Source organism: Lissotriton vulgaris, chromosome 6 (genome assembly GCF_964263255.1).
Source record: "Lissotriton vulgaris chromosome 6, aLisVul1.2, whole genome shotgun sequence".
NCBI lineage: Eukaryota > Metazoa > Chordata > Amphibia > Caudata > Salamandridae > Lissotriton > Lissotriton vulgaris.
In genome coordinates this window covers 1,779,173,327-1,779,200,683 of record NC_141694.1, presented here as the reverse complement: position 1 = coordinate 1,779,200,683, position 27,357 = coordinate 1,779,173,327, and the positions used below count along the sequence as shown (strand labels likewise).

The 27,357-nt window shown below is 42.3% G+C and overlaps 1 protein-coding gene across 1 annotated transcript in view; it reads right to left on the bottom strand.

The window, feature by feature from the left end:
* Nucleotides 1–27,357, bottom strand: part of LOC147709472 (brain and acute leukemia cytoplasmic protein-like) — a 462,876-nt gene that overhangs the window by 253,522 nt on the left and 181,997 nt on the right. The window contains exon 2 of the mRNA XM_086925496.1: nt 21,349–22,022. Coding sequence (XP_086781622.1) covers nt 21,349–21,535 — 187 coding nt within the window. The 5' untranslated portion in view covers nt 21,536–22,022. The remainder of the gene's footprint in view (nt 1–21,348; nt 22,023–27,357) is intronic.

The following is a 27,357-nucleotide window of genomic DNA, read 5'->3' as shown; positions in this document are numbered from 1 at the left end:
CCATAGTAATATGGTGGGGGGAAATGGGTGGCGGTTGGGCGCATGGCGGTGGCGATCCGCCCGACATCCTAATGGGCCACAAAGCCACAGATTTTGTATTAACAATAATGCTCAAAACTGCTACTACCGCCACCACCAAAGCATCACCAGGGCATTGGTAATAAGACCTTTAGTGAGGTTAAATCGGTTCAAAGAGATAAAAGTCAACTGGTCCCATGCCAGTATGGGAAGAACTATCAGCGAGTACTGTTTTTTTTCAAACACTAAGCATGATGGGAAATTCCACGGTGAAAGGTTTCAGGATGCAATTCAAAACATGTTAAGTTACATTTTGTTTAATTTACAAGAAAAACTCTTTCTGTCATTTTACACAATGGAGAACGTTTTTTGTGCGGCATAAAATAATTAACTCTTTAAAAACTTGTGTGCCAGTTAGGCAGGCCACTAACTATTCGATCCTCCAATATATATAAAAAAAAATCTAATCCATGTCAACCTTCTGGAGAACATCTTAAATTCCAAATTCAGTTTGTCTCTACAAGAACTCGCTGTAATGACGGAGAATTATTTCCTTAGTTACTATATAAAACCTATACTCTCAATGATTCAAAATAACAGCGTGTTCTTTTTCTGAAGTAGTAATTGCTACAATTAGAGAGTAGGCAGCCGAACAGATGTGTGAATCATACCATGTCTAATGTTTTCAAGGAGAATAATGGTGGGAAGCATGACTAATGCATGTGGTGCACAGCACAAAGCAACATGTCAACAAGGTAGACTCTGGTTCATACAATGTGAAATCCATACAACATTTAGTGAATGAAATGTGGGCAGTATTGACACAATAAGGAATAAGAACTTAGCAAAGTTTTCAGTGTTAGTAGCAGAGTGTAGAAAATGGCCCCCACGTAATCACTTCCTTGCGACATCGGAGTGCGCGGCAGGTTTGGAGATCCCTAGTCTTCCATCCATTTAAGGTGAAGAAAGTGGGGGTATAGCCTGTTATTAGCTGTGCTCCAGAAGAACAAAATGGCTGCAGTAGTCAACACGTGAAAACAAGACATAAGGCATAGCCTGTTACTAACCTAGCTTCAACACCAGTATCGGTGGAAGCTGTGGAGGAGTGTGGCTCAATGGTTAGAGCAGCAGACCCTGATGCAGAGTTCTGGCCCGGGACCAGGGTTGAATTCCCGCCTCGATGGTTCATGGGCTCAATTTCCTCGGACCGGACAATTCTTGCCTCAGTGCCTATTCTAATCATGGGCCCCACTGCAACTCTTGGCAATAGCTTGCTTAACCTCCACACCGGCCCCAACAGCGCTAGGATGCCTTGCTTCACCCTGGGGTTGCCCAGGAGTGGACACTTCACAGGGAAAGCCAGGAAGGGTTCCACAGTGGTATGAGTAATAGCACCAGGAAACCACTTGGTGGCAGTGCCCTCTACAAATACCTTGACATTTACAAGCTTAACATATATGCCCTATTGAGGGCCATTGTGCGGTTATCCTCTAACACCTGGGTTAAGGTCAAATAGGGGAATGGCACACACATTTCAAGGAATATCTCAACAAATTTGTGCCTGACTCAAGGCTGTGTTTTTGCCCCTATGCTCTTCAATCTATATGTTGCCAACATATCAGAGGTTCTAGATAAAGCCAACGGTCATGCTCACAAGCTGCAAGGTCACCGCATGACACATCTGCTTTATATGGACGACCTCATGCTGTTAAGTCAAACCAGAATCTCCTTCAGCCCCAGCTCTCCTGCCTCCACAATTACACCATCAGAAATCGTCTTGAAATAAACTACAGGAAAATGATAAGGGTCATCTATGGAAAAGATGTGGCTGGTTGCGGCAGAAGGCACCTAAATGGGGAACGGCTTTTGCACAGCACTGAGTACAAATACTTGGGCACCCTAATGGACAGTAAGGAGTTGTTTAAATCACACCTTCACATACTGAAGAAAAAAGGCAGCAGCCTCATGCTTGCCCTTATAACACTGGTACAGAATCTCAATGATGACCTTTTGCTTTGGGTGATAAAAGCAAAGGTCACCCGCCCTGTTTTATGAAAGTGAAATCACTCTGGGCATTGAGGCTATCCTGCTGGACAAGATTACCACCAAGATCTGCAAAGCTGCACTGAATTTGCCAAAGCGAGCACAACCGGCACAAGTAAGGCTAGAGTTTAATCTAACAAAGTAGCCCTAGGCTAGAAGCAGTGCCTTTTTATTCTTCTTCTATAGGATCACACTCGCCCCACTAGATTTTATGATCGGCCTACTTTGGCAAGACTTAGATTTCTCAGGATACTCTTTTAAGTGACAAGCTAAAAGTACTCTTACTCACAGAAGCCTGGGAGAACATCTTCCAGAATATGCAAGCAAAAAATTTGCAGCGTCTACAGCAAAAAGGATATCAAGGCTGGACGACCTGGCAATGCTGAGCAACCGTTCTCATGCTTGGGCAGAGTTTGACTCTTACAATGCTTGGATCCAGCAGATATTCATTGACTGCACACATCCGCTGTGGCTCAAAGCCAGATGTGCAGCACTCAGATTGGGGGAAGGGAACATGGGTGGCCGCCGCCCGGCATGGCAGACATCGACATCTCAAAGCGCACGGTTCCGGCTCTGCAACCAAACCATCCTTCACATTCTCTGCATCTGCCCCACACTACCTCATCTGAGAAGAAGCTTCCTCCGTTAAGAGTTTGTAAGCTTGGGAGTTCGCTTGTGCCACCAGACTGTAATTTCCTGCATGAATCCAATGCTCACCATCTTAAATGTTAAAACAATCAAATTCCTCCAGGCGGCAGTGACAACATTGGGGCCTGCTTCCACCACCAGTGATCTGGAATCAGGGCAGTAAACTTGATTCAAGATGTTGCAGTTGCCATCAAACTTCTCAAGGCTTTCCTAGACAATCCATGGCTGCAACAGTCACAAACTTCAATCAGCAGCTTAAATCCAGTGATTTGTTGCCTGCTTCCTTTATCCTATCTTTAAGGTGTAATTTCCTAGCTTTTCTGACTTCTGCATTCTATTTCTTTTAAAGCTTTCTTCTAAATGACTTTGTCATTAGCGTTGTAATGTTTCCGCCATTATCTCTCGAAGACTTTACAGTGTTTGACTGCTTTTATCTGCAGGCTGTGCGAAAAGAGACTGGTGTAAGCTTATTGGTTGTGCTCTGGATCCAGCTGTCAAGCAGGCTGGCATCTTTCTTAACTAAGCCACAGAGATAGGGGGTACTCTCTTCCAAAGAGTCAATACATTTCATTGGTTGGACTTCATGAAATGATCTTGAGGCACATGAAACGGCGACTGTCGGGCTGCATTTTTACTAAGACAGGCCAGCCAAACTTGATCATGTAATGATCCTTCCAGACTAGCAGAACAGGCTCCTCTAAATGCAGTGAGATATTGGCGAAACTGTAGTCTAATATGACCTGCATCATGTGTAGGGCTGAACACATGTTGGTTAAACTCTATGGATGAAATTGTTTCTAATAGTGAGGCCATCTCACTGTCTTCTACTTCATCCACATGTAAGTTCAGATCCATAAATATCATAAAATGTGAATAACTCAGGGCCCAATCAGCTAGGGTACTGCCCAAAGTTTTAAGGAAAGGTCCTGCAGGGCCCAGGAATCTGTAAATTAATATCTCGGCCACCAATTGAAGGGGTGAGAGTGAGAGGCGGAATCCCCACACCTTGGCTCCTTTAAGATCATCAATAGGGATTGTCGAACAGTCGTAAACTTCCAGATCCACTATAGCTACCCCACCTCACCTTCCACTGAGTTGGTCCTTCTTATGTATTTTATAGCCTTTAGGAATGGCTATGGCTATTGTGAGGTTGGTTGACTCAGATACTCCTGGTTCATTCATAAACTACATGTTCACATGTTTTTGACTCAGGAAGTCAAAAATGTTGCCAGCATGTCTTTGCAGTGAATGGACATTAGTTAAGGCTGCAGGAGACTGCAGATTCCTGTACAGACACTGTGTTGAGCATCTTGAAACCCTATGCAGAGCAGCAGTGCTGCTTGTTGAGCACATCCCTTGTTGAATACTTCATTGTGTATTTCCCTCTTTAAGAACTACAAAGGGCAAAAGCACTAAGGGCCAAATCACATACAACAGGGGGTTCTAAGCTAAGACACAGCCGCTGCCCCAGATTTGGGCTAACTTATATCTTAAGTAGTAGGAGATCCGGAACAACGCTATCCCCAACTCAGACAGCCGTAAATGTCTGCTTGTCATAGGAAATTGGAATGTGTTGTAAAGTGTATCTTAAACTCCTTATCTGTCATCTGTCTTCTCATGCTTTCCAGCTTGTCTGTATTTAGAATGTTATGTATGTCATAGAATGCTTGCTAAGAGATGGACTTCACTTGGTGATGGAAGGCTGAGCTTCCAGGAGGACAGCTCCTGGTGGGGCTAACTTACCTACTTACTTTACCATTTAACTACCATCTTGGTTCACCTATACCATCTGTAACTTCAACTACAATAAATACTAACTTGGAACTACATCTTGACTCCATGAAGACTATTACATTATTTCATTGGCGACGAGGATGGGATGTGTGTGTCTTGTGTCTTGTGCTTTAATTCATTACCTTTTTCTACATTATTCCATTTCTAGACATATCTGTTCTTGATTCTTATTAGTTCTATTTTTCTACATTATCCTTTTTTCCTGTTATTTGCATACCGTTATTTACATTTCTTATGTTTCATTCTTTTCTGATTCCTGCTTTTGTTTCTCTTCTCTAGTGTAAGGAAAGGGGATGTGTTGTAAAGTGTATCTTAATCTCCTTATCTGTCATCTGTCTTCTCATGCTTTCCAGCTTGTCTGTATTTAGAATGTTATGTATGTCATAGAATGCTTGCTAAGAGATGGACTTCACTTGGTGATGGAAGGCTGAGCTTCCAGGAGGACAGCTCCTGGTGGGGATAACTTACCTACTTACTTGACCATTTAACTACCATCTTGGTTCACCTATACCATCTGTAACTTCAACTACAATTAATACTAACTTGGAACTACACCTTGACTCCATGAGGACTATTACATTATTTCAGAAGGCATGTGTTGTTTTTACTAGAAATGTAACAGCATTTGGTGACATATTTACCAGCAGAATACCAAAGACAAAGCACCACACAAATGGAGTTCAAACATAGCATGATATGTCACAAGAAATAGTCATTCCCGTGCTCCGGAGGCAGCCTCTCTGGCTGTTGTGCCATACCTCTCCGAACTTACTACAAAGGACATGACACAGAGCCAGTCAAAACCATTTGTGTGAATTGGCTCTACTTGTTTTGAGCTTCTTTAAACATTATGCAGAGCAACAGAGCTAGTCGTTCACCACAAACGTTGTACAATTCTCTGGGGAGGACTTGTTCTCCAACCATCTTTATAGCATTTTCATCTGTGATGGCATTTGCGACTTCCTCTTCAAATTGTTTTTTTTTTTACAAAGTAAGTTTTGCATTATTAATGTAGGTAGTCTGACACTGGATAAAAAGTGCAGCTCATTAAAATTTCAGTTCCACATTCAGAATTCTAAAGGTTTCCAAAGAGAGTTGCAGACTCATTTGTCATATTCACTGGCTGCAGAAGGGCCCTCCCTGGCTTCTTGGTGCTGGCGCTCAGTGCATTGTTTTTTTCTTTTTCAATAAATATATTTAAGCTATAAGTCATCCTACCAGCTTTGCTTCTTTCTATTGTTTTCACTTGAATCGAATCAGCAAGTATTAAGGTTGTACTGCAACTAATGTGGGAAATTCGCAAAAACATTTACAATATTTGTAACACTCCTCCTGCAGTACTAATTCACTATGGCCCACATGCATCAAGGTATTTAGGAGTCACAAACGGTGCGAATCGGTAAATTCGGCCGTTTGCGATTCCTAAATATCTTTTTTGGATGCATCAAACATTTTTTGGAAAATCGCTATTTTTAGCGAATTCCAAAAATGCGATTGCTTTTAAGGAATTGCAAATTTACGATTCCTTAAAAGCAATGCATGATTGCATTTCAAATTGCGAATTCGCAATTAGGGGGTGCAAATTACCACAAGGTTGAACCTCGTGGTAATTTGCGAAAAAGTTTGAAAATGCTCACAATTTCATTTTAAACACTGTAATGTTACAGTCAACATGCACTTAAAAATGCATTTCAGGGGTGCAGGGGGGGGGGGTCATTTGGAACCCCCCTGCACCCATGTAATGCATTAACATTTTGCGAATCGCAAATAGAAATTCGCAAAATGTCAATGCCTTCCCATTGATTGCTATGGGCCTTTTGGCCCATAGGAATCAATGGGAATTGCGAAATCGCAATTTAGAATTCACATAATCTTTGCGATTCGGTAAAAAATGCGATTTTCACCGAATCGCAAAAATTATGCGAATAAATTAATGCATCCCATTTTGCGATTCCTTATTTGCGATTCCCTATTTTTCGCAAATAAGGAATCGCAAAATGTCCCGATGATGCATGTGGCCGATAATCCTAGATACAATTCACACAGGTATCACATAGATGTATACCTATGTCTGTCCTATATCTTGTGTGTGGAACTGTCACTAAGAGGGTGGGAGTGCCAAGGGGGACCTAGAAAGTGTCGAACATCTGCAATGCAGTTTGAGATGGAAAGGAGACATTAAAGAGGGCGACTATGAGGGACATTAAAATACAAAAACACTACCATGTGTAAATCTTTTGTAAGGCACAAAAGTTACACCTGTGTCTACTCCAGTAATTTTACAACCATGACAGTCTCTCAATTAGTCCAGTCCCACATAACAAATGACCACTCGCAGGTACTGCAAGGGAATCAATATAAATCGAACAAGACGGAGAATAACACTACCATCACAAATCCGTACACATAACACAAGGAAAAGAAAATTAAAGGAAAAAGTACAAATACCTTAACATATTCCAAAACCCACTTAAAAGCAAGTTGTAAAAATTATTTTGAAAATTGTTAAACAAAAAGCAAATAAAATTACTGTAAACAATGGTCAAGTAACTTTACAGATTTCTGACACCTAAATAAATAACATTGTAGTAATGTTGAAAAAAATCTATTAATGTAGAAAGTTGTCATATAACTTTAGACAATGACACTCGAACAATTCACATAGTAAAAATGTAAACATAACAGATACTTCGAAAACTACACTTATATCAATTGTGAATGAATTATAAAGAACAACTCTTCCCACATCTAACACCACAAAGATACATCATAGCACTTTACATCTCCCAGACAAACACACATAAACACACACCTTCTTACATAGCTGTTTCACGACACCTCAGTCTATTCATCTCGGTTTTTGGTGCAAGGTTACAAGAGCTGAACACGGCTCAGACCTTTATTAAATACGTGCCTCAGACTTCAAGGAGTTCTTGAGATCTATACAAACATTCACTGGACATTTCCAATGGCTCACGCTCCTGGACATATCACCCCTGCTACTATGCTAACTTGAAGGATTTAATGAAGGTTCCTGACGGACTGATCTAAGACTACAATCTCAGAAGTGGGTCTTTCAATCTGGATTAATACGCTACACCCCGAGAACCGCCTGGTGGTGTTACTAGGGCCCTGATGATGTCCTCTTTTGGGGAGAAACAGGTTGGCTGCGCGTGTACTTGACGGAAGCTATGAAAGAAGAATTTTGTTCATTATCCTAAGACTCAAGAACATTTCTGTAGACATTTGACTGTTTATAGCTGTTGCCTCTCTTTCTTTTGTGTTTTGTGCTACCAAAAGGGGGTCTATTGTCAGTGCGTCCCCTGCGGGAAGGCCTTTGGGATGTGGGGCATCCCTCAGGCATCCTCCTACAGGTGGGAGCAGTCACTCAATTCACTCGCCTGCAGGTGGATCTCTAACCGCTCTTGAACCCTTTTCCATGCTTGTGACGGAACCACGCCGTCATGAGCCACGGGTTGCGTGTGCTTATGACGGGGTACTTCCGTCATGCCGCGGCCACTCCGCCCACACGGCACTGATTCCCCGCCTGTGCAGGCGAATTAGTGAGTGGGCGGAGCAGTCACGGAACAACGCTGTTATAAGCACAGCCTGCCCGTGGCTCATGGTGGCGTGGTTCCGTCACAAGCTTGGCATCGCCGCGCGACCTCCTCTCCCCCAGCGCCGCAGCGGAATTACCGTCGCGGCCAAGGGGTTAAAGTGCACAGACAAATAGGGATCAGCTTTGAAGCAGCTGCTCCATATTTTACTGAATGAACTGCCCCAGTGCAGCATATATTTGTGGCTGCCCTGAGGACAGTGCATTTATTGTAATAGGGCATGCTGTCCCTGTTTGTGCCTGGTGCACCTGCTTATAGGGGCTCTTCACAGTGAAAACAAGGACAGTGGGCCCTATGTGAAATATGGGCTCTGGTGTTATTTGTTATTTAATATTTCTAACGCGCACAGCTATTACAAGAGTGTCTCGGCACGAACCTTGATAGAGTGGAGAGGAGCCAAGAGCCGAGATTAGGGATGGTGTCCGAGGATGCATGTAGTGAGAAATATCAGAGTGGAAGCCAAGTACCTTTTTAGATTTTGACTCACTAGATAGTGAGGGAGAGCAATCCAAGGCTTACGCAGGGATACACTGTGGTCTAACAACTCAGAACTCAGCATCACAACAAATAGAGGAGTTGGCCTTACGGCTAGGCCGCTCGACCTCGGACCTGGGGATCTGGGTTCGAGTCTCGGTAATGACGCCAAAACCTCCTGTGATTCTGGGCAAATCACCTAGGGCCCGATGTAGGTGATCCTCATTAACCGACTCTAAAATACTGAATTTTACCGATTCGGTATTCTAGATTCGGTAAATGAAATGTAGCTAAAAATTCAGTATTTTTTACCGAATCGGTAGGATTCGGTAATTACCGAATCGGTATTTACTGATTCTGTAATTGACATTGATTCCTACGGGCCTTGAGGCCCATAGGAATCAATGTCAATTACCGAATCGGTAAATACCGATTCGGTAAAAATACAGAATTGTCAAGGGGAACAGGGTGTCACTTTGACACCCTGTTGCACCCCTGATTTTGGCTTAGGGCATGTATGTGTCCACATGGCACAGGTGTACATGCACAGATGTGCATGTACACAGGTATTCGTTATTTACCACCAAATAGTATTTGGTGGTAAATAACGAATCGGTAATGGCCTGTGGCACTGTTTAAAGTGCCACCTACATCTGGATTTACCGAATCGGTAAAATTAAGGCCACCTACATGTCAAAACCCAAATACCGGTCGGTAACGGCCGAAATCGGCCGTTTCCGACCGGTATTTGGTGACCTACATCTGGCCCCTAAACTCCCCGTGCCTACAATGAATGTGTGTCCTCATGTAACGTAACTGGTGATATGTAAAGCGCTCTGATACCTGATTCGGTTCGGGTCTAGTTCGCGCTATATAAAACTCTGCAAAAAAAAAAAAAAAACATAAAATAATCAAAGTCCTTTTAGTGCTTTTTCTTTAAAAAAATATATTCTACTTTAACCCTTTAAACCTCCCAAGTGCTGCCGTCGGCCAATGGCCGACGCGGCCCCGCCCGCGCACGGAAAAACCCGCACCGCGGCGGAATTACCGCCCCAGTTAACGGGTTAAAACATACCGAAATAACATAATTACAGATCGTAGGTGGAGAAACCAATGGAAACTTCTCTCTATAGGGCATTCCAAACGACAGGGGATGCACATTAAGGGAAGATCACAGAAGGCAAACAGCCCTCTAAATGCAGACTAGATCCTACAGATCTGAGGTCCTTTTAAAGGTCACAGACCCTGACAACTAAACCCACAACCCCCTCATCTATGCCTACAGCAAACATGCAATGCACTCATGCTGGCTTTGTCACAGGGTATTTACCATACATTTCAAGACTGTCTCACAAATATGGGCACCGTTTGCCTTCAAGCTTTGGAAGATCATACCAATTGGGTCTGGCAAACTCTCAGGAGCAAACTATGCTTGTGACCACTCAGGACCCAGAATCTTATTGAGTGCCATGTATGACAGTGCTTGATTTTTAGCTTCAACCTCTACTGGGGTCATTGACCTGTCACCCTCACAGACTTAGTGCACTGATATGTGTTTCCTTAGTGGGGCATTGCAGGAGGCCCAGCTGCTCCTGGCCCCATCACCGAGTATCAATAAACTCTTTTGGGAGTTGCCCTGTACTTTTGAAGCACCAACGCAGCACATATGCAAACCCCCCCCCCCCCCCCCTTCCCCCCCCTCGCCCCCACCACCACAGGCCTTATAGGGCCCGCTTTTGCCCAGGGGCTTGGGTTGAAAAACATACTCTTTTCTTTTTTCTCAATTTGTCGATGTTTCAACGTTTCTCATATCTCAAAAGTGATTGCCCGTGAAATGGAAAATCCTCCACTTTCTCGAGAGAGCTCTTCTCTCTAACTAATCAACCTGTGGAATTTCCTCCATCACACTCTTGGTAGAGTGGGTGAAATTATGCTGTTTGTTTTTTCTCTGCATTTAGCATCGCCTTTAGAAATTGGCAGAATTTCATTTATTTAGCTAACTCTAGGATATTTTAAGAGAGCTTTTATTTGCCTCCAAGGAGCCTTCAGGCCGCAATGCTGTGGAGGTTCCTCTAAAACATGCAGAAAATTAAACTATTCTAGCAACATATACAGCTGCCCTTACCCCTCAAGTGACATTGCTAACCTCCTCTGTTTTTTATATTTGCCACCAAGCAATTACACATCTTTTGCTTACCTTGAGAAAAAGACTCACCCCATCTGATTGATTTACACATTTACTTATAAACCGTTGCATCTGATCCGTCCTAAATAAACCTGCAAAAATTCATTTAATTCACCTTTACCTGAGCAGGTCAAATGAACAAATCCATATTTCATCAAGTTGCATATATTTGCCATTGACATCTAGGCCTGAGATGGTGCAATGCTTTTTTATAAGTAATAAAAATTGCAGGTTGGATAGATACACGTACGTGTAAATTGACCTTGGATATCACATTTTCTGCAATAATTGAATAATTCACTTCATGGGTAGCTACAGAAAATGTCTAAAGGAGTTTGAAAGCTTACACCTTGTGCTATGATATATGTTCATTTTCATGTAGTCGAATTAAAAGGTATCTACACCTGTAGTTCTGGATCCGGTGTTTGTAAACCGAGACCTAAAACTGGAAACATTTATTTCCACAATCCATTCTTTACTGTGTCAGCAGCTTGCTGGTTTAGAACAAAAGGCCAGCCTTAAGATGCTTCCTGAAAATTAATTCATCTTTTTAAATAATGTGATGCTAGTTTTGTATTCCTCTTTGCATGTTCCTTGGATAATAGAGCACAAGGGTATAGATTTAAATATAGCAAGATGGTTGGAAAAAGAGAAAATAATATTAGAGAAAGAATAAGGTTTATGAATTTGGGGCCGTATGTATCAATATTTGACGCATCTCAGTGAGCCACCTTGCTGCACTGTGTGATAGAAGGAATGCCCCATATTTAACATATTTCGGCATATTCCTGCCATTTACCAGTGCTTGCATACAATGTGCTGCCTAGCCCCAATGCCGGTGCTTTTTCACCACGGTACAAGGGGGCCTTTGTCGTAAGCTGGATTGTTTTTTGTGCATTTGAGGCACTTTCTTTGTGACATAGAAAGAGGAAAAGACGAGGAAAAAGAAGCGTATTTCTCCTTGTTACTCTTCACCTGGGGATGCTGAGCAATTTTGGCGCATTCCCAGGACCGCCACTTATGGTAAATGGGAGTGCATCAAAATCCATGGGTGTTGCTTGGGAACACCCACATACCACCCACGAAACACCTGTCTGAGCTAGAGTAACGCAACGCACCGATATGCACTGCGTTGCATCGCTCAGGATTTATCAAGCCACCCAGGGCCATGCAAGGTGGCCTTGAACGGCTCGATAAATTGTACTTGCACTCCGTTATGTCATGCAAAAGTAAAGCAACCCTTTGATAAATATGGCCCTAAATTTGGTGCAAATAATGGAACCCTTAAGTTGATCTATGCCAACACAGACGTGGTCATAGACAGTTTCCAAACATGCAAATTCAGAAAGCAAACTGGATTCTGCCCAAAAATGAAATGGACATGTGCAAACTGGTTGGCGTGCACACACACACACACACATCTTGTCCCCAAACGCATTTGGTTTTCCAGACGTTTCCAGAGTGATGTGCTTGAGTCTATGGCACATCCTGTTGCCCTGAACCTATGCAGGACTGGCAAGTATGCAATGGACGCGGATCTTCGCTTTCACTATTGCAGAGCCCGTGCTCCACTGTTTCTAAAATACATAAGTGGTAAAGGGCGAGTTTAGATTTCCACACCCAGCTTAAGGGTTTAAATGTTAATGCAAGCTTGCACAGTACGTACCATGCATGTCAATATTAAATTATGCCCATGGGTGGCTCGGACATGAGTGCATCATTGACATGTGGCAAAACCTTTCATGGTAAAAGACATATTACATACAAAACAGGCCTTTGTGCCAAAATGATAATATTAACTCTTTGTAGTTTGTGTGTGAAGGCTTAGGGCCTAGAAAACTGATGCATTGAATGGTAAAGTTAACAATGTGCGAAATCACATATTATTTTCAGAGATGTAGGTTGACATAAGTCGCACTAACTAAATCGAAACTGAAATGTACCTTTCCTTGAAAAGTTGCAGGACTGTGTGCAAAGATTGGAGCTGCAGGCTATACAGCCTTGGTTAGAAATAAAATGGCAACATTTGCCTGCCTTCAGTGTGCTTCTGCTACAAAAAAAGCCCTGTTAGTGTTCTGGGGCGTGTGAGACACTCACATGACTCCTCCCTCCCTCATCCATAAAAAGAAATTGGAAAATAAGATGTAAAGAGAACTGAGGATTTTGGTGGGACGACATGAGGATGGATTGATTGTTGAAGGGACATGTTGTAGGAATGTTATTCAACTGCAGACCCGATGGCTTTCTGAGGAAGCAGAGAAACTTCCATGGCTTGACCTAAACTTAGAATTCTAATAACCATTCAGCCACCAATAACCAAGAGGGTAAAACCATATCTCAGATGGGGACTAATATAATCTAATGGAGAGGAGAGGAATGTGTGATGTAAAATATTTGAGGCATTTTTGTTATTCACCTTATTTTTTCTATTATGACTATTGAGATTGCTGAGATAATAACCATCATCTTGATACATATAATGTATGTATAAGTAGTGCATAACATATAACGTGTATTGTAAACAAATGCATGTGTCTACTATTTCTAGGGATCAGAATAGGTGTCCAAAGCTATATACAATACTTCCATTGTGAGTGAGAAGTCCTAACAATCCTTATCTATGTGAACACAGCGGGCTCGATTCACAGAATTAACTTACGCCTCATCCTTAAATTAGTACTATTCTGGTATTCATAGAAGGCACTTACAACTTTTGGTATTCACAGAATGTACTTACTACTTTTGGTATTCACAGAAGTTAGGATTTTGTCTTAAGTCTGTCTTAAGTCTTTATTAAGTCTGTCTTAAGTTTGTCTTAAGTCTGTCTTAAGTCTGTCTTAAGTCTAACTTAAGACAAAATCCTAACTTCTGTGAATACCAAAAGTAGTAAGTTAATTCTGTGAATGCCTAAAGTAGCAAGTGCATTCTGTGAATACCAAAGTAGTAGTAAGTTTAGGATTGAGTCTTAAGTTCATTCTGTGAATCGGGCCCAGCCTGTTGTGGAGTGCGAGACACTCATCTGTTCTCATTATGCTATTATTTCTTTTGGGGCTCAGGAGAACTACGCTGGTGTGCCCTCCTCCCCCGAGAAATTGGCTTTATGACAGCATCCATGCAGGTCCCCATCACCATGTGCCTGGTTGGGAGCTTATGCATAAAAGACCATTGTGCTTGTACCCTGGGTTTGTTATGCAGGAATGGTCAGGATGAAAATGGAAGCACATCTGAACTCACTGCCTGGCCCTCCCACTGTCACCACTGGGTTTTAAATATGGACCACAAGGCTCAGTACTGCAGCTGTGTGAGACCAGTTCGTGAGTCTGGGGAGAATGAGTCAATCCCTTGCACATTTGCTACTCAACCTCTTGCTTATTGGATCCATTCCTATCTGTGTAGAATCGCATCTCTGCAGGGTCAACAGTGGGATTCAGTGAAAGCAAGCATGAAAGTATTTTGCAAATTGAGTAATCTTTATGGATAATTAAGTCATCATGGAGAAATTGATTAAAAATACCCGAAAGAGTAGGTAATTGCTCAGCTTTACAAAATATGTATGTTTCCACTTACATGTGTATGTTCAAAAGCAATACGTAGGCCTCATTTAGACAATCGTGGTAATAGAAATGTAGGGCAAATGTATGTGAAAACAAGGTTTCCACATATTTTGGCTCTAAGGCATTTCTTATAAATATTCATTAGAGTTGCTTTGAGCCCTATCTTCTAACTGAAACAATGTGTTTTTGAGTCTCGCGTTCGGCGGGACCTCTTGTTTTGAATAAAAATACGTGTACCAAACACACCCACGAGTGCTTTCAGTCACCCTCTTCATCCATTGGTCCGCTGTAGTGTCATTCACATTTTGCTTACACCCACCACTGCATGCAACCTGGGTCACTGAGTCAGCCCAATTCGGCCTCTGGATTTCATGATTTTGAGTGACTGCATTTAGCTCTTGCACAATTTCCTCGGTCACACAGTAAGTAGTCCTATTCCTCTGGTATAATATGTGCTTTTCCTTTTAAAAAAAATATGCATTTTGGCTTTTAGATTGTGCTCATTTTTATACACTTTAGACTTTCATGCAAAGGCTACTCACAAAAAAATAAGTGCTGCAAAAGCCAAAAAATCAATAAGCAAGTCCAGACATAATGGTTTTGCAAATGCATGTTTTAAATGTTACATATGGTGCAAATGAATGAATCAATAGCAAACCTTTTACGTTTTATGGAATTCATTTTAAATGCATTCACCTACTTTTTCATCACCTTTTCATTAGGTCAAAGTTGGTACTAAACCGCCACAGCTCAATTCACAAAGGAATATGCATGTGTAAATTTGATGTGCACATGCAAAGAACATTCTTATATTTGCCAGGCCACATTTTGAATTCACAAACATTTGGTTTGCATTCTTACGAGGATTTATTTACACAAATATGGGAAAGTAAATCTATTTACTTGTGCAGGGAAATGTGAATTCCAGGGTTGGAGTATCCTGTGAGTCTGTACACCCTCCAAAATTCACAAATGGTATTTTTTCTGGTATTCACAAACCTCTTCAATCCCTGCATCGTCCTGGAAAAGGTCAAAAGATTACTTCTGAAAAGGCAGGCGTAAACCCCTTTTCAGATTTGGATTGTGATTGGGACACCTCAAAATCTGCAGAGCATGCAGGAATGGGTTTCTTTGTAAGAAACAATATTTTCTCTGTAGAGGAAAAAGCAAAAGATAATTTTCACTGAAGCAAGCATACATCTGCATATTGTTCACTTGAAAATGTAATTCATTAATGTTTTGCACAAGAACGCCTGGAAACCTGTGACTTTTGCAAGTTCTGAGGTGTAATCCTGGAAAAAAAAAAAATTTCTGACACATGTAAATCTTCACCCATGCAAGGAAATTGGTTGCAGATTTAAGGTGTCCTACCTAAATGGCTAGAAAAGATAACATTAGTTCCAAAGGACTCATTTAGTTATCAGTTACCTGTTTGATATGTTATAGGATACTCCATATTCAGTTATACCAATAAAGTGATCAAATTGTTTTAGTTTACAATTAAACATACTTGCATACAGATTCTGTATATAAGCGTGAATCAAAAACACTCCAGGGAACAAGTAGCAATAAAGGTAGCTGTATTGTAATATAGGCTCATTTTTCCATTAAAAACACCAATTTTTAGAAGATACATTTCCATAAGTGGGGCCGAGCACAGTGCACAGGTATGGTCTAAGTGGGTGAGATAATGCACAATACACAATGTTCAAAGGCAAACAATGCAAAGTAATACAAGGTTTGGATTGCACAACTTCTCAATAGTGAGGAATTGATGCAAAAGCAATTTAGACTGGCAAAGAAAATACATTCTTCTCGAATGAGGCACTCAGTGTCTGACCTATTCTTAACACCTTGAATGCTACAGCTAATTCTCCTGGATGCTGACTTTTCTGGATTCCCATTGTTCATGACGAGCTCAGCTCGTCATGAGTGTATGGAGGTGTACATCATGACGAGCTGAGCTCGTCATGAGCGTCCAAGGGGTTAAAATATTGAACAATGCACACTGTATATTCTGGATCCCACCGCTGAACACCAATATATTACATTTGATTATTCCTTAAGGTTTCAATAACTTGAACTTGAGCTTTAGCGCCTGGTACATAGCAGGCAAGCTTAACTTAGAGAAAATGTGTAAAGCATTAAGAAAATCCAAAAAAGTTAAAAGTCAAAACCACAACACAATTAAAATCATAAAATACCACTTTTTATAAATAGAGCAAAATTTTGAAAAAAACTAATTGACGCAAATCTAAATAAAGGGAACTGTAGACATGATTTTTAGAAGATTTAGGAAAAAAAGGTAGCAAAGTATCACTAATAGCCAATTATAGCCAATGGTTGCAGTAGACCAGAACCCAGGACCATTCTAGGCCAAACCATTATAGGCCAAACATGATGGAGTGACCCAGCCAGGCTTTTCCCACCAAATTTGTCTAGGTTGGAAATTTTATATTGCGATTTTGAAACAAAGTTGCAATAGTCCAGCAGGGAAGGTTGCAGGCTGTATCCAAGAAGATTTCCACTTGGCTGAATAGCAATTTAATGATGGTTGGCTGCAGCTGTTTGGGCGGGAAAACCTCTGAGTGTGAAAATTAAAACTTTGCAACCAGGGAGCCCTCGAACTGTTGAGTTCTTTTGGTTTCGTCACCCAATCAATATTTTTGCATTCACACTTAATCTGTTTTTCACAGCTCAGAATCCTCTAACGGGACCAGATTGCAGACTGTATCCAATAAAGAGTTCCATAACGCCAGACACTTTCTAATCGGGGAAAAGATGAAATGGACTGGCTGCTGAGTAAAAGCTTCAAGCAGGAGAAACCTGATTTTTCAGGGCAGCAGAGTCCTAACTTTTCATAGGTGTTAAGATAAGTCAAGGTAGACAAAGTCATATGTTTCAGAACCTAAGGAACAGCACTTAGGGGTCAAGACTCATTCCAGCAGATGCCACCAGTAGTGTCTAGTCCAGGTCCATTTGCAATTGGTAAGCTGGGCACTTTCGGGACAAGCCCCTTGAAGCTTGCTGTGTCCCTGTAGCCACACAGGAGGTCAGCTACTGACGATTGTCGTCCACTTCTTAGTCTTATACAAGTGAGAGCAGGTCCTGCCCTTCAGGTCTCCTCATTGGTCCCAAACAGCAGTCGCAGTCCTTCTTCTGTTCTTCCACAGGTCTAAAGAGTGTCTGAGGAGGAATCCTTGGTGTGCCACATTCATAACTGGCACAAGCTAGTGGGTTGTGTGACTCATGGCTCCTCTTTGATCATTTAGGTATAGGTTCCCTGGTGCAACCGGTTTTTACAGAAATTCCTGTGTGTACTAGTGCCAACAATCCTAAAATGAATCTTACTTCCAAAATGGAAGAGCCCTTTCACCCTTTAGCAGATCCTATGTGCTCATTCAAGGTAGAGAGCATTCCCATCCTCTGTAGTCACCAGCTCTGGCCGGTGGCTCTCCTTTAACTGGGTTCAGTGCTAGCCTCACTATAAGACTAAAGCTATTTCTCTTCAAGTGTACCCAGACAATCACTTGTGGCAGGGGAGGCCTCTTTGAAGTTAATTAGGTTCTTAGGACCACCTCAACTGGTCTTCCTGCCAGGGGAAGAAAAACACTTGCCCACACTCAGCCCATCATTTCTGATCTTTGAGTAGTTTTCACACCTCTTTAAGGTCAGGTACTTGCTGGACATCTGCTAGAGATCTAAATGTAAACTTGACTCCAGGAGCTTCAAGCACGGAAGTGTAACTTTCTTAAAAGTTAATTTTCCTAAATGTTTATTAGAAATCCACCTAAATATTAAAAAGAGTGTTTTGATTATTTTTCTAGCTTGTTTCATAAGACAGCCACTGCCTATCACAGTAAAAATAGTATTTGAAGGTTCGTCGTTGTAGTGACATTGAGACATTACATTTCCATAGGTTCCACTTTTAAATACAATGCACCCTAACATGAGGGTCTACGTAGGTCTGATTTTTTTTCTTGCTATTTAAAAGGGAGGTTTGTTCCCCTGTCAAGATGGCTATTTTGACAATCTGGGCTGCAGCAGCAAGGCTTTAAAGAGATGCCTGAATCCATATTTTACTTGTCTCGTTAGTGGCTGGCACAATGAGTGCTGCAGTCCACAGGTGAAATTTAAATTTCCATGCCATGGGTCTGGTTTCTATGCACCATACTTTGACCTTATAGGAGAGTTAAATATGCCAGCACATTTCAAAGAATATTTGGAGTCAGACCACAGACACTGTACTGACCAGCAGTGCCTTAGTGTGAAGTCTAAAACGCAGCTCTAAAATTCAGCAAAAAATAGAGGTGACCATGCAAAAATTGCCACGTCCTCACAAACAAGTCAAGTCAATATAAACTTTATTTCGGCATTTACTGCCTTAAAATCCCAGTTCATTTACAACAACGCATCATAAAATATAATTCTACAATTAGGAGGGGTAAGGATTGGGAACAAAGTGCAACGTGTTCTCTATATAGATCATCACGTGCATTAGGCAAAGACAAGTAAAAATTAAGGGCGACATGTCAGAACTTGTGGGAGGAGGGTAAGATATAGATAAAAAGGCTAAAAGGGTGGTTAAAAAAGAAAAACATAAAACATCAGCTAATCACAGTTAAAATCTAGTTGACCAATAGTTAATGGTCCTCACAAACAAAATGACCTGTCTTAGGATATAGAATGTACCACAAAATAATACAAGTCTGACAAACAGCCTTAGCCTTTCCAGTAATATGCTAATAAAGGTTTACAAGAAGGGAATGTAAGGAAAAGGAACCAGAATTACTTGCCCAAAACCACATAGGTGGTGCCGGTGAATGACTGCTGATTTACTGCCTGTTATGCCAGCTGGCATATAAGGCAGCAACATGGGACCTCCATTTCTGTCTATCTTCGTTGGCAATTTTCTTTATGGTGCCACAACTGTGGTTCAGGGTCTTCATTTCTGTTTCCATAGTTTCGGCTCCAGGGGTTCTTTGCCCTGCCTCTCTTCAATTTGCCTTCTGGGGTGTAGTGGAGAGCTGCTCTTCTGATGGTGGCTCCATCTTTTTCTCACAATGATGGTGTCCAGTCTCTCTTACCTGTATCGGGTGAGCTGCTGCTGATTGGAGATGGTTTGTGGCATGAACATGTGTAAGATTCCTCTCAGGTTGCTTGTGGAGAAGGCTGATAGTTTGGTGATATCACCTTTCTTCACCGGCCAGGATTGTGATCCATAGAACACATACACAGCTCTTGAAAAAGCTTCAGCTTGGTGTTGGTGCTGTACTGAGATGACCTGAACACATTGTTCAGCATCCTGAAGGCATTTCTGATCTTGTTCAGTCTGCTCTTGATGTCACTTCATGCCCCTCCATTATGTCTGGTAGTGCTACATAAGCAGGCGAACTCTTCAGTCAGGGCCTGTGACAAAACTTGCTTATGGAGATTTACCTGGGTTAAAGTCTGACCGAAATGAGGAATTACCGGGGATATTGGACCCTGATAATTCATTATTTCTTAGAGTGCCTAAAGGGTCCAACTCTTAAGAATCTGGATTTTCCTCACCACCAGAGAGGTACAAGTTAATCTGGGATTGGGGAAAATCCAGCCAATTTACAAGGTCACACATAATGGGTAATTATTCAAATATTTCCACTTTGGCCATGATTCTAATCAATTGAGTTAATTGTGACCCCTTTGTAAGGGGTGGGATTAACACTGATATAGCAATAGCAACCCCACAATAGAAATGCCTGCACTAAATCTACCCTTGCTTTCACATATAATATGGAAGCATTCTGAACAACTGCTGGGATGCAGTCCTTTACCTAGATAATGACTGGGTCAAGAAGGTGAATGCCTCTTTCACATCCCCTCCTAATTGTGTTTCAGAATGGAACAGCCTTTCTGATTTATATAATGTGTTTAGTAAATAGAAAGAAAAAATGTTGTTGCAAAAACTGATTTTTCAAACTGCAAAGTTTGCAATCGCTCTAATCAGATCATCGAAAACAACAAATCAACTTGTTAGGACACAAAACCAGGCTACAGTTGCACAACTCAATAAATATGATAGCGCGGCCACATAGAAACATAAAATGTATTTGTTCACCAGTAGAACATTGGATCAAGCAAAAAACGCTCACAGCACTTGTAATAGAAACTCTAAGTTAGGATCGGAGGGCATAAATAATTGAACAAATTGCAAAAGATCTACAGATGAGGGGGATCCTTCTGTTGCACAAGATACTAGCCATAGTATAGAAAGTTCATGCAACCACATGAGTACACTACCTAAATACCAAGTTTTAAATATTGTGCTACAAAAAATCAAAGAAAGTTTATTAACATTTGATGAAGGTCTATAGTTAGATGTATATTTACTATACTTACTGCCACATGTATGTACCTTGATGATATAGATATCTTCAAGATACATAGCTGTGGAGTTAAGAAAAGTAAAATCTATACGTATCTATATGTGCTTACCGTCACTGTATTTTGGTGATCCATATTCTGGATACAATATTTACACCATAATATTTCTGTGCTCTATATTATATATACATATTACATATGCATATATTTAACAGTCCACCATAAGGTCACCCTTACACCCAGGACAGCTGAAGGTTAAGCTTAAAACTGACTTGTTCAAACAAGCTTCCAGCTTATCCCTAAAGAAGCAACATGAACCCATGTCCTAAGTATGGACTAAAATTATGATGGATCTTTGCAACTGGATTTCATGTGTCTCCCTCTTGTGTATTCACCTCATCCCAAACTCCCTTAAGTCATTATCTCTTGCATTTCGGTGCTCTCCAGTCAAACAAATACATAACGTTGAATACCACCAGTCATGCTTGCTTTTGCTGGTTATTTCAGATTCTAGTCCTAGAGGTCTTCATAATCTGAGCACACGTGTGTTACGCATCAATGATACAATGCTGGTTGGCTGCCTTGCAGAGTCCTACTCTGAAGGCTACTTTTCAAAAGTACACGTATGAGCAACACAACCTTCCCTTACCTGCATTCAAGGTGTTTTTCTCCGCCCTGAAGCCAGACTCCGAGGTGTTCTCAGAAGGGATGTTCTGGATGGAGGAGAGTGGGATGTCAGCATCGGTGCTGGTCAACCAGGTGGACTCCGTCTCCTTGGTCCAGCTCTCCAGATACCTGGGCTCGAGGGCATCTGTCCGACTGCCTCCACAGCCCATGCTTGTTGGTTAGTTTGTCACTGAGGCTAGGAAACCAAACTACAACTGAACATATTTCAGTTTCTCACAGAATTCCATCCTGGCTGCATGTGTCATCTTACTTAGCATCATCAGAGTCCAGGTGCCATCTGCTGAAGTTGCCCACGTCAAACAATTTCTCACATATAGAAGGGGATTATCTACTTATGAAGACACTTTAAAGTCTGAGGTGCAGCTTCACATCTTAAGCCTTGTCTCTGGTTCGGGCTGGGTCAGGGATGTAGAAGTGGCATGCTATGTCAACTGCCCTCTGCTCCAAGCAGCACCCCTTCCCACTTCTGTTCTCTTCACAGGCTGAGAGTTGTGGCAGGATGAGTCAGACACTCAGGACGGTTGCGCAAGACTCTGCAGGGCTGAGAATCAAAATGCTCTTTTTCAACGAGCAGCATCTTTCAGAAATAAGAAGGGCCCATTAGGAGGAGTGCTGGGCTTTCATTATGCTCATTATCTGGAAAGAAGAGATAAAATGCAAGCTTATTGTTCAAAGTTTCTTTCAAAGCCCTTCTTTGACCATCATTTCAATCAGACCCTCCCCCCACTCTTTCTACATTTTTCACATCCTCATCCCAGGTATTTCTGAGCCAATCCATCAGTGTAATTTGCGCTCCTGTTACAATTATTGTGCCCATTGTACCATCTGCATATAATCATTGCATTAAAATCATAGCTCCCAAGATCACTGTAGTAGTTTGAGCTTTGGTCCAATTCAACTAAGTAATTGCTATCAATTTCTCTTCTAAGTCTCAGGTGCACCCGTTTGCAGGGGTGCCCATGACCTGACTGAACCAACACCAGCCCTGGCAAAGTGCTCGGCCCCCACCCACAGGGGTTTGGGGGTGCGACCGAGATCTTGCTGCAAAAACGGCCCTGTAACAAAAACGGCCCCTAGGAGCCCAAAACCGGCCACCACCCTTGCGGCCCACCGGGGGATTGCCCGGTGCCCGCAAAGGCCAGTCCGGACCTGAAGGTGCCATTTAAAGACTAGCAAAGTAGAGGGGTGAAGACTTTGTTGTACACCATGGATGTCATTTAGGGGTCGGAAGCTCCAACCCTTAGTTTGTTTCTTTCGACCCCACTGAGAAGAACACAGGGGCAGCTCCGCATTCCCTCTTTTCTGCTTGTTTTTCATTATTCTAATAGTGAATACAATTCTATTATTTACTAATAATGTAATAAAAAACTGGAGCACACTGAGCTGGAACGAGGTCTTTGGTGGCCGCTGTGATAAGTAAAAATGGTTTTAAATGTCTGTCATGTGCGTGCTTGGGAATGAGAGTGTGTCTATAAGAGAGAGAGCATCTGTATGTGTGTGCATGTGTTTGTGTGTGTGAGTGAAAGGGACTGTGAGTCAGTGACAAGTGAGTGACACTGTGTGAGATTGAGGCCCAAGTTTACTATGTTTGACACATGGAAACTGCACCAAAGTTGCTGGGCCTCCTTGTATCAAAGGGAGGGAGAAAAAATGTACCATAGCTACGAAGATCTGGTGTATTTTTTTCTCTCAAAGAGCGCTGGGGGACTTTTGGCAGTCATACTCCAACGCACACACTCATGCTCCACAAGGGTGTGTGACATCTCTGAAGCATAGGTTTTGTACTGAAAAGGCTCATTTCTATAGAAAAGGCTATAATTTAGGGCTCTTCCCACTTTGTATGTGCGCTGTACAGTGCAGCACACATGCAAAGCTGGTAAAATGAAAAGGAATGAAAACATGTTTCCTTGTTACTCATGCCTTGAGAAGTTGTAATATTGTGGGGCAAATTCCTGTCTGCCAATGTTTGTAGATAGCAATTTGCATCAAAGCTCATGGTCAGCAGCCTGGGAATGCCCATGCACCTCCCATGGTTTGCCTCCTTGACACAAAATTACACAGAGCATAGCTTAATTTTGTGTTGCTTTGTGATACTATCCAACTAAAATATGGAGTTGCGTTAAAAGTAAATTCCACTCTATCATTTGCACCAGGTTTGCACCACAAAAGTAATGAAAACACAGTGCAAAGCGTTAGTAATCCTGGGCTAGAGTGTCAGTAAGTATGTGTAGGAAAGAGGAGTATTATGCAGTGAAGCTGGGTAGGCTTTACTGTGTAATACCTTCATGTTACCCCAAATAGGTCCTTTGGATTCATACTAATAAATCCCTAGCTCAGTCCTTTTAGTGTGGCACAGAACAGTCAGGCTTTACTAGAGGAACATTTGCTAAGCATTTCAGTACCAACATGAACAATAAGCAACTGACACGCCTCAAAAGAAACCTGACACCAATTTATGAAAATAAAGCAGATTTTAATGTAATTTTAGACATGCAAACGAAGACAAACGGATCAGTATAACAGGAGTTATGGATTTCAAAAGGAAAAATAAATCAGTGCATTTCACTCTTGCCAAAGAATAACTTTGCGGTCCATGGGAAAACACACTTGTGACACTCCGTCACTTGCAGGTGGAGTCCAGTGGAAACCACTGGGGGGTAAGGTGATGCGGGTCTCAGGACCAGGCTCTGACAGTCAGTTGACGTTTACATGGCTCTTAGGGCCTGGGTGCAGAGTTGCCCTGGCTGTCCCTGGTGCTGAATGTGGTAGCTGCATGTTTTGTTGCTTGAACAGTGCGGTTGAGGAAAAGGTTGAACAAACGTAGTGATAGCCCAACTGGCCACCAACAAGGCTTGGCAGTAGCAAACACAGCTTATGGTTACATTGACATCTAAGAGGGCAGGGGGAAACAGTCGCCAGCTGAAACTTGGAGGTCAGGACAATGTTTCCCACAATGCACTAGACCATTTACTTTTTGGAGATTCCTTAGCTGGTCTGATGGCCAGTGATTCTTTCGTTCTGGAAGCATTCTTTAGCTGTGGGCTGCAGGGTACCAGTACCTCTAGTTCAAAGGAGTTCTGGAGTTTCCTTTGGCATGTAGATTGGTTCTCCTTTCTTTTGGAAGTGGTCTCTGGGTCTGGTATGAGTCGCAGTCATGCAATTGCAGGGTGGTTGCCACAGGTGCAGGTTATAATGCCTTTGCTTTGTGCAGGTCCTGTAGTCGCAGACTCGGTCTCATCTTTGTCATTGGCTGCAGTTCAAGCAGATCTGAGCATCTGGCACCAAGGGTGCCAATTACATCCTAGATTTAGGGGTGTTAGGAGCGTGGGTGGAAGCTCTGATGCTCACCACCTTGATGTGCCACTTCACTAGCCAACTTGTCACAAAGGGTGGTGATACTTCGTTCCCAGGCAGGCCTTTGCTTCGGACTCCTGTGACTGTTCACATCTTCTGGCATGGGTTCAGATTCCTGTCTTGGTGGCAGCAGCTTCAGGCTGTTAGCCAGGACCCAGGAAAGGCTTTGGCAACCAGGTGGGTAACCTTTAAGGTTGCCACCTGGATGCATGTCATATTACATCTGACTTTGGGAAAAAGTTGTATTTGATCAGACAAGTTGTTTGATACCAAGCATGACCCTTTTCAGTGGGACCAAAATGGAGCTGGGAATCTCGGGCCCGGGTGCCGGCCTATGTATCCTATGAGCCCTGAACACTTATAGTAGCCCTTAATAGAAAGAGCACTTCTATATCCACAACTTTCATATAATTCACCCTGCCTCCTGGGTTCAGGAGGCCTACCTTAGAGGTGACTGACATATATTAAGAATAGTGCTTTGACCTTGCCACTCAAGGAGACGGCAAAGTCGAGTTGGAGCAGTTTGCACCGCTCCTGCAGTGTGCAATGGCAGTCCTGCTGTCACCTCTTTCCTTGAGTCACTCAGGGTTGCACAATCAGTGCTGCAGGCCCTGGTGACCCCTTTAACTCCCATGCCCTAAGTACCACTGGTACCCTTGATAGGGACTTAAAGGGGGTTAAAGTCCTTGCCAATTGGGGTTACCAATTCACATATATAATATTTAGGGAAAAAGGACTGGCATGGAGACCAGGATAGCAGGCTCCAGTTCACTTTCAGAGTCATAACCATCAGCATTAGGGGAAAAAGTGTGGGGTTACCATAAAAAAGGGCACTTTCCAGCAGTAACAGTGAGGTTTAGAACCAATGCAAGTGAGTGAGTGCGAATGATAAGAATGTTAATGGTTGCAAGCGAGTGAGAGTGCCTATCACACATTTCCCTGCCCCAGTATTATACATTGTTTGAGTGCAGGCAGAGTTGAAACTACTGTCTGCTGCTGCAGGTGACCCCCTCACAAAGCACTGCCTCTCTCCACCCATCATACCATTCCCTGCTCAAGATAGCCCAAGCTTTCTACCTCGTCTAAGTGCAGGTAGAGTTGCTGTTGGAATTTTATTGTGTAGCATGTCTAACTTAATTTATTGGTGTTTTTAAACACTTAACACACTTGTCTCTCAAGTTCAGCATGCCTGCTCGTTGCCAGACACCAATGGTTGAGCAAGGGAATAATTCATTGAGACCTTGACTGAATCCGTTATTGTGTTTGTGGCCTTATTACTCGTGGTAGGTCCCTACTTATCACTACTAATCAACCAGTTTATTTTTTATTTTTATTTATTTATAAAGTTTTGTATAGCGCGAACACATAGGGATTGATGGTATATGATGGTATTTAGGGATTGTGAGGAGCCAGGGATGGCTGGTGTTTATGCATGGTGAGGGGTCAGCGAAATAAAAGCTTTTGAGGTAACTGACAATGTCAAGCAATAAATCGTACATAATATTCCCTGAAGTAAAGCACTGAAATAAATGCCACAGACAATTCTTTTTCTGAAAGTATATCTTACAACCATTGTATTTACACCTTACAAAATTAGAATGCAAAAGCAAATGTCAGACAAAAAGACCTTCATTGAATTGGTTTCTATGAAATAGTTAATGCAATTCATCCTGCACATTTCCAATAAATAGTTTAGGTTAAATGGTTTCTCAGTAATGGTATTCCATGAAATCGTTTTCTTGAAATTAGGAGACTACTGTTCTGTGCAGTCCGTTAACTTCACACAGGTAGCCTGATGCAAAAGCGATTCTGCAGGATTGGGTATTGACCTAGGGTAGACCTTATAATGTTAGTGTGCACTCATATGAAGAGTAAGTGTGGTTTACTGTCTTGTCTCCAATGATACTTCATTATATACCCATGTGAAGGGCTGCCTTGGAGTGCAGTTCAGCTTCCCCTTGGCCTACAGACACCAGAGTCATACCAATTTAGGGCAAAGCCTGTATTAGAAAATCAATTCTGCAAATTCCACAATCATATCTGTACAGCTTATGGGTCATCTAGGAATGTCCTATTTCTTTGGCTCAGCTCAGGATCCGAGCCTAAGACTTTTATCGCCCTGCTGTGTCAAGTTAATTACATTTCTCTCCAGCAGATGGAGCAATCTCTCCCTAGACAAAGGGAGCAATAACAGTCCTTCACTCAGCTCCTGCGGAACAAAGAGGGGGACAGAATGCACTGCATCAATCAACTAGCGGTCACATTATACCAGGGATGGGCCTGCCCAAGTTCACTAAACAAAAGAGGAAGCCAAGAACTCTGGAGCTAACCCAATAGAGGTTTTCCTTTGAACATTTTCTAGGGACAGCCCTGGCAGTGGTGACAGCAAGGGATGGAGCTGAGACTCCAGTGCAGATGTGGCAAGTGAGTCTTGAGTCATGCCATTTTGAAATATCCCAGCAGACTTTGCAGGAAGGTTGGGACAGGAGCAGAGAGGTGATGTGGCACCCCAAGATATGCCAGAGGTGTATCCCTGCTAGAACCTCCTGACCCCACTTAATTGGTCCTGTGCAGAGGAAAGGGCTCTCTTTTGGGTGTGCTTTTCTGCTGAACACTT